Here is an 8552-nt window from a genome sequence, read left to right on the forward strand (position 1 = left end):
GCTTTGTTAATAGATTGCTATTGGAGTTATTCTCAATAATGTATTAACAGCACAAAACCTACTCACAAAAATCAGACAGGAGAACATCTCAAGTAGGTTTAGGATTGCGGCTCGGGGATGCTATCCAACCAACCTGTTCCACTGGTACAAGGATTTACACTTGCACAGTGGAATTTCCCCCTCCCCCCATGCATGCCCTGTGTCCCATCCCCCCCAATATCTGCTCTGGAGGGTTGGGGCAACCCCTGGAACAGATTTAGGGCATGGAGTGAAGGGGAGCATTAGTCCTGACGCAGATGGGATGAATTACTTAGCACTAATCTGGCCAAAACCTTAAACATCAGTAATAAGGTGTCTTGAAATCCAACAGGTGTTTAAAACTGCATGCCAGTTTGGCTGGGCAGTGTGGTGCAGTGGTTGGAGCCAGGCTGAGGAACTGGTGGCTTCATGACGCTTTCGCCGGACTCCCAGCTCCTCTTAGGGGTCATGGCAGTTGCAGTCCAGCAACATCTGGCAGCCTGCAGGTGCCCCAGGCCTGGGCTAGAAGTATCTGATTGGGACTAAAGGGAGCTGGGTTCGAATTCCTGCTGGGTGACTTTGGGCCACTTCCTTTCTCTCAGCCGCCTATTGTGGGGAAGGGTGAAATGCAAAAAAAGTGGGATAGCTCAGTTGGTAAGAGCACGAGCCTCTTAATCTCAGGGTCCTGGGTTCGAGCCCCACATTGGACAAAATATTCCTGCACTGTGGGGGTTGGACTAGATGACCCTCAGGGTCCCTTCCAACTCCAGAGTCCTAGGATTCTCTGATTTAAATATCCAAGAGGATTAAACCTCAAACAGGACCTCTCGGTTTCAAACCCGTTTAGCTTTATAGTGTAGATCTGAGACCTTCCCTAAATCACCGTCCCAGAGCATTTGGGCAGCAGAGGCAGAACTCTGCAGTTAGAAGCTTAACCCGGCACCTTTTCCATCTTCCCAGGCTGAAGTTCATCTTTGGGGCTTCTGCCGTCCCTGCTCTGGACTTGGTGGACCGCCAGTCAGTCACACGGATCACATCTCCCAGTGGAAGGAAGGTCTACCAGGTACGACCCCCCAAAGGTCTTGTCTTGCAGGCAGCGGGTGTGCAATGTGGGATGAGGCTGGCATGGGCATTGGCTTCCATGAAACCCTGGTGGCACTGAAATACCCACCCTTAGCAAGCATTAGAAGGACCCAGGGACAGAAGCATTGCTTTGCATGCAGAAGGTCTCCCAGCTTCTCTGGGTATGTCTGACAATACTATGCTAGGTGGGCTCTGCTTAAGGCAGCTTCCTTTGCCCCTTCTGATAAGAGCCAGGGGTGCCTTTGCCAACTGGTGCCCTCCAGATGTTCTGGATCACAGCTCCCGTCAGCCCTGGCTGGATTAAAACGTTTGCATCCGTTGATAACAGGATCCCGGGGCAATGTTGTGAGAAGGACGATGAGGAACCAGGAAGGAGCGACCGTCGGGGTGGGAGAGATTTCGCAGTTAATACACCCGGAGTCTGCTCAGCGAACAGTCTGCGTTCAAAGACAGCCGCTGTCTCTGGTGTCTTAGGGAAGAAATAATAATTGAAAAGCTCACTTCTTAAACTGGCAGACAGGGTCCCTCCCGGTCAAGTAAGCCAAGATGAGCTGTCTGCTGCTGCTTCCTTCTAGAAAGCAGCCTCAGGCCTCTGAAAAACCACGGCCGGACAGCTCCTTCGCTCCCTGTTCACTTAAAACATGGGTAGGCAAATGAAGGCCCGGGAGCCGGATCCGGCCCAGTTGCCTTCTAAATCTGGCCTGCAGGCGGTCCTGGAATCAGCGTGTTTTTACATGAGTAGAATGTGTCCTTTTATTTAAAATGCATCTCTGGGTTATTTGTGGGGCATAGGAATTCATTCTCCCCCCCAAAAAACAAAATATAGTCCGGCCCCCCCACAAGGTCTGAGGGACAGTGGACTGGCCCCCTCCTGAAAAAGTTTGCTGACCCCTGGCTTAAAAGATTTCTTATGCATGATGTCCCAGGAAATGTAATTGTGAAAAAGCAGATTAAATAATTGTGATTGTTTAAATACATAAGACGCACCCCAAATGGAACCAAACAGTATAAATTCAGCTGAAGAGATGGGCCCCACAAAACAAAGTATCTTAGCTCTTAAAAAGGAGGTGGGTGGGGTTTAACATGCAGGAACTAAAACAAAACATAGTAAAATAATAAATAAATACAAAGAAAGGTCAACAAAATACCCCACTAAAAAATAAGGTATTTGGGTGAGCACTCAGTACAATGATGAAAAACTGTCATACTTCGTGTCATACTTGCCGTGACATAAATGAATGGAAAATCGTGGAAGGTTTCTTAGCTCTCAAAGGCCAAGTAGCCCCATGGCAGAAGCTGTGTGTTAAAGATGCCAGACGCAGCTCTCTGGGGAGGGAGTTTGAAGAATCTGGGGCTGCTGCAGACAAGGCCCTCTGCTAGGTCCTAATTCCCCAGATTGCCACCATAACTCGCACAGCCATTGATCGCCTTCCCCTCATGAATTTGTCTAATCCTCTCATAAAAAGCCATACATATGCCCTGCGGAGGACCTTAAGGTCCACAAATGACAACATTTTGGAGGTCCCAGGTCGCAGGGTGGTTAGATTGGTCTCAACTAGGGCCAGGGCCTTTTCAGTACTGGCCCCGACTTGGTGGAACGCCTCTTGTCACACCCCTGTGGGACTTGACATCTTTTTGCAGGGCCTGCAAAACAGAGCTGTTACGCCTGGCCTTTGGACTTTCCCTCCCCTTATGCTCTTGATCTATCGGCTACTTTTAAAATGAGGCTGCATTTTAAACTGCATTTTAAATTGGTTCCCCCTCCCCATTATGTTTTTACTGTGATTTTATTGGTGTTAGCCTCCCTGAGCCCAGCTCTGGCCGGGGAGGGCGGGATATAAATAAAAATTATTATTATTATTATTACTACTACTACTACATGTTGACGGCCGTCATTGCCTCCTGCGGGAGAGAGTTCCGCAGTTGGCCGCTCTGCGCTGTGTCCTGCTGAAGTCCTTTCTTTTCTCTGTCCGGGATCTTCCACCATTCGGCTTCCTTGGGGGGCCCATGGGGTTCTGGTCTTACAAGACAGTTGGGCTCTTCTATGCCCTCTCTGTTAATGGGCAACCAAAGCTGCGGAGGGGTTGCAGTGTGAGATCACTGGGTGTTTGTGTGTTTCTTTGCTGGAGAGAAGTTGCTTCATCTTCCAGTGCCGCCCCCCCCCCCCCAGCTTCTCTGATCTGTTTGTTTGCTCCTGCTAATTTACGTCCTCTTTTAAATTTTTTTAAGGAAAAGATAACTTTCATCTCAATTACCTATTATTTCTGTGGCAGCCTGCCCCCAGAGCAGTAAATAAGTGGATTAGGCCTGCCAGGCTGAAATATCGTCTGGGGCTCCTCCTGAGCCCTTGGACCAAAACAGGAGCCAGATTAGCTGCGTGACGGATGACACCCGGAGCTGGAGCGGTTGTGTCTGTTGGTCACAGGCCAGCTTTGCATCCCTTCTCCGTCCGCCCCCGGCTTGGATGAGTAGGTGGCTCAGCGCTCTCTTCCTCTGCCGCAGCGGCTCCTAACCCTACGTGCGAGGTGGACCCGCAGCAGAACTGGAGCGGATGCGTCTGTCGGTCACACGCCAGGCTTTTCCTCAGGCACTTTGGTGGGGCTGAATAGCAATCCCTCCCCCCAAAAAAGAGAGAGAGAGAGAGAACCCTCTCATTGTGGCCAATCTGGAGTCAATTCAGGACAGCTCGGCTCGGAAGTATGTTCCTCTGGCTCGCTTTGGTACCTCAGGACATTGGCGCCTCAGGCCAAGACCTGATGGCCCGACACTCCGGAACCAGGCCATCTTAACACAGGCCTCCCCATGGGATGCTCTGACTGCCTCAGGGAAGACTGGCAGACCCTCCCACCCCCTCAAAGGAACACGAGGAGAAAAGAAAATATTAGCATCTTCCTTTTTCCACCCCCCCAAAAAACCCTGGAAGCGTTTTCCGTACAAAAACGAAGCCGAGAGGCCTGGGCCCCAGAGACTTGATCTTTCAAATTCCAAACAGTTAGAACCGCTTCACGAGACGTCCGTTCTTTTTTGTTTCCGGTACCAGAGACTTCTTTTGAAAATAATGATTTTCAAAAAATTCACTCGTGCTGTTGGCATCCAAGGAAGGATACTACTGGGTGCTGTGGGAAGCATGCTTGCCCGGGGGTTCTCTTGTTTTCATTATGGCATTCAATATCTCACCCTTCCTTCCGTAGGGAGAGTGGACAGAGCGAACTTTTGGACTACAATTCCCATCATCCACAAAGCTGTGGCCGATGGGTGTTGTAGTCCAAAACAACCCAGAGGGTTGAACGTGTGGACATCCAGGGAAGCTGAATTTTGGAAGGCTCAGGACAGATAAAAGAAAGCGCTTCTTCCTGCAGCCCACAGTTAAACTACGGAACTCCCTCCCACTGGAGGCAGCGATGGCCATCAACTTGGAAACTGCAGGAGGGGAGAGCTACTCTTGTGCTCAGGTCCTGCTTGCTCTTCTTTTATGTTTTTAGCTGTTTTTTATCTTTATCTGTAAGCTGCCTTGAGTCCCTGTCAGGGGTAAAACTGGGGTATAAATAAATAAACTTGTTGTCGATGATGATGTTATGTTCCAGGAGTTGAGTGTACGCTCGAATGAGACCGTTTTCACGACGACCTTGTGAGGCAGGCTGGGATGGGAGCAAGCGACTGGCCCAAAGTCTTCACTGTGGTGTAGTGGTTAAGAGCGATGGACTCGTAATCTGGGGAACCGGGTTCAAGTCTCCGCTCCTCCACATGCAGCTGCTGGGTGACCTTGGGCTAGTCACACTTCTCTGAAGTCTCTCAGCCTGACTCACCTCACAGGGTGTTTGTTGTGGGGGAGGAAGGGAAAGGAGAATGTTAGCCGCTTTGAGACTTCTTAAAGGGAGTGAAAGGCGGGATATCAAATCCAAACTCTTCTTCTTCACGGGTCAAGGGTGGCGGATCTGAGCCTGGGTCTGACACAGACTCCTATTTCTAACTCCCCAGCCCGCCTCAATCCTTCAGGCTTTCATATAACCCATGTTAGATATGGCTCTCCATTTGTGTGTGTTGCAAATCATATGTTTTCCCTCACTCTGCCCACAGGTGGTTGGAAGCTCAGGCAAACACTACACTTGTTACGCCTCCTGCCACTTCTGCACTTGCCCGGCCTTCATGTTTTCTGTCCTCCGGAAGGGCGACAGTCTTGTGGTGAGTCTGGCCGGCAAGGAGGAATGTCAGGGCAAGAGGCTCTGCGATGGCGAGATGGGTAGAGCAGGGCAGAGAATCCTAGCAGTGAGGCAGCTCTCGTGCAGCCTGCCCCAATCTGGAGCCCTCTGGGTAGTTTTGGACTACAACTCCCATCAGCCACAGCTTTGTGGATGATGGGAATTGTAGTCCAAAGCTATCACCAGCCCCCAGATCGTACAGCCACTTGGATGAAGGGAGTTGTCGCCCAACAGCATAGTGAGAGTCGCTTCCTTTTTCTCATTGTTCCGCTCAACTTCTGCAAAGGAGGAATTACTGAGCTCAAAAGACTAGCAGTGAGGGAACACGGCTCAGTGGGCAGCGTCCGTGTTTTCCTATGCAAAGCCTGCCAAGTTCAATCTCCTGGCAGCTCCTATTAAAAAGGGATTGCATTGCAGGGGGCATAGGGAAGACCTTGCCTCAAAAAGGGAAATTGCAGAGCTAGGAAGGGGCAGCAGAGATGATCAAGGGATTGGAACAACTCTCCTGTGGAGGAAAGGCTATAATGTTTGGGCCTTTTTCGTTTAGGGGAATAAAGGCAAGGAAGTGGGGAGATACGATAGAGGTCGATAGAATTGTGCCTGGCATCGAGAAAGGGGATAGTGTGTCGTTTTTCTCTGTTCCTCATACAGAGAAGCTGAATGTTGGAAGACTCAGGACAGACAAGAGAGTTTCTTCACACAACACAGTGTTAAACTGTGGCTTTGTGGCCACAAGTAGCCACCAATTTGGATGGCTTTAAGAGACGATTTAAGAGAAGGACGCGGGTGGTGCTGTGGGTTAAACCACAGAGCCTAGGACTTGCCAATCAGAAGGTCAGCGGTTCAAATCCCCGCGACGGGGTGAGCTCCCGTTGCTTGGTCCCTGCTCCTGCCCACCTAGCAGTTTGAAAGCACGTCAAAGTGCAAGTAGATAAATAGGTACTGCTCCAGTGGGAAGGTAAACGGCGTTTCCGTGCGCTGCTCTGGTTCGCCAGAAGCAGCTTAGTCCTGCTGGCCACATGACCCAGAAGCTGTACGCCGGCTCCCTCGGCCAATAAAGCGAGATGAGTGCCGCAACCCCAGAGTCGGCCACGACTGGACCTAACTGTCAGGGGTCCCTTTACCTTTACCTTAAGAGACGATTAGACAAGCTCATAGGGAATACTGCTAGATCTGGGGCTGCAAGCCATGCTGGCTGTGCACTGCCGGAAACAGTACGCTGGGAACCATGCATGGAAGAGAGCTGTTGTGCTCCTCTCCTGTGAGGACTGGACAAGATGGGCTTGTGGTGGGGAGGGGGACTGGTCCAACAGCCAGGGTCTCTTCAGATATGCCCCCCACCCCGGCCTGAGACTCCCAGCGGCAAACGGAGGCTTGTTTTTCAGCCTGCGTTAGAAAGCATCCTGCCTCTGCTCTGGGCACTTGGCTGCCCTGCTAACCGTTCTCGTTCCTCCCTTGCAGTGTAAGCACCTTCTCGCCGTCTACCTCAGCCAGGCGCTCGGGTCCTGCCAGGAGCTGACTGTCCCAGACAAGCAGCTGACCAGACTCTTGTTGCAAGAGGAGGAGGAGGAAGAAAGATGAAGACCTCAGCCTGGGTTTCGAGAGAGAATCCTCTCCTGCTCCTCCACGAACGTCCTCCGAGATTCAGTAAGGGCACAGAGAACATGTGGGGCTGTCTGGACACTGCTGGACTCCATCTCCCATCAGCCCTTGCAGTTAGCAGTGGCTGGTGGTGAGGGATGCTGGGAGTTGTGGTCCAAGCAGACCTGCTCTAAGAAGCAGCAGTGAATGCTCCACAGGAGTGATGCCTCTGTTTGGAAGAGGCCTTCCCTCTGGAGAGAAGGGAATCCGCAAGTCCTTAGACTCCAACTCCCATCAGCCCTTGCTGCCAGCAATGGCCAGTGATGTTGGGGGTTTGAATTTGACATTGTCCGAAGGGCCATGGGGTCTCAAGAAAGGGGTGAGGGCCTTAACCCAAACTGGGATCAATGAAAGATTATATCTGGGGGAAGCAGGTAGACGTCTACCTTGGACCTCTAATTGCTCCATGCAGAGACTTAGGGTCACATTACAATTTTTGTATATGGGCATGCAGGAAAATGAAAGCTTTTATGTGTGTCAGTGGGGTGTGGAGGGTTTAAATCCTCCCAGGGCTCCCAAACGTAAGTCCGGTTCTGCGTTCCCAAGCTGAATGCGTCTGCTGAGCTTCTGTGGGGGCACATTTGAATGTAGAACTCCACCCTGCGCTCAGCTCCTTGAACCAATCAGCTTTGTTTCAGGTTACCAGTCCTTATTACCAGGAAGAGAATGCTGCTGTGATGTATATAGAGAGCGAGCCGATACAGGTGGTTGTTTTTCCAGGCAGGGGCTGCATGCCAGAGGTGAGCTAGGCCACCTATTTTCCCTCTTCTCTTTGCCACCCCTTCTCTCGCTCTCTCTCTTCCGCCTTTCTTTCTCTCTTTCCCTCTCTTCTTTCCTTTCCCAGAAGGCTGCCCATGGGAAAGGCAGATCACTCTGATCTAAACTCATCACTTGCAGACAGCCTTTCCCCTCTTACCAGTGCAACCTTTTCACCCCATCCATCCCTCTTCTCTCGCCCAGCTCCTACCTCACCTTAAATCAGACTGTGGAGCTCTGAGTATTTGCCTAGGAGAGAGAAGCCTCACGTTCTATCCCAATACCAGCACTCAGCCCTGAAACTCACCAAGTGATCTTGGGCCAGGCACTCGGACAAAATGTCTAACCGATCTCCCAGGGTTGCTGTGAGGACAAAATTCAGAGGACAACAGTGGGTGCCTCCTGGGTTTCCTTGCAGGGAAAAGGCAGGGTGCCATTTAGAAGCCAGGTGTCAAGTGTCGCCTGTCCCAAACCACAGAACATGCTTCCAGCAGAGATACGGCAGACACCCTCACTTTCTGACTCTTGGGCAGCTCTTGAATATCTTTTTGCGTCGTCCAGCCATTTTGCAGCTCTTCCTTTTTTACTCTGATGAGCCACTCAGCTTAATGGTTATCTGTTTATCTTTCAAATGGCATTTTGTGTTTTTAGCACTTTACCCCACCCTGATATTCCACGAAATAGCTGTACAGGAATACTTCTCTCTGCAATAAAAAGCTAAATTTAAATAAAGTAATAAATGGTTGGAAGGTTGTGACAGGTGACATCTGATGAAACCTCAGAAGCCAGAGGAATAGTTAAATATAAGTTTTGTTTGGGTTTGAGATTATTTTTTTTGAGGGGTGTGTGTGTGTG

General features: G+C 50.5%; 1 protein-coding gene across 4 annotated transcripts in view; it reads left to right on the forward strand.

The window, feature by feature from the left end:
* Window positions 1-8429, forward strand: part of ZSWIM7 (zinc finger SWIM-type containing 7) — a 17610-nt gene extending 9181 nt beyond the window's left edge. For all 4 annotated transcript variants that reach the window (XM_081844318.1, XM_081844317.1, XM_081844316.1 and 1 more), the window contains 3 exons: window positions 979-1081; window positions 5179-5283; window positions 6762-8429. In XM_081844318.1, the coding sequence (XP_081700444.1) occupies window positions 979-1081; window positions 5179-5283; window positions 6762-6881 (328 nt within the window). In that variant the 3' untranslated portion in view covers window positions 6882-8429. The remainder of the gene's footprint in view (window positions 1-978; window positions 1082-5178; window positions 5284-6761) is intronic.
* Window positions 8430-8552: the final 123 nt, after the last annotated feature.

This window comes from Podarcis erhardii (assembly GCF_964252035.2).
Source record: "Podarcis erhardii genome assembly, chromosome: 16".
Classification (NCBI taxonomy): Eukaryota; Metazoa; Chordata; class Lepidosauria; order Squamata; family Lacertidae; genus Podarcis; species Podarcis erhardii.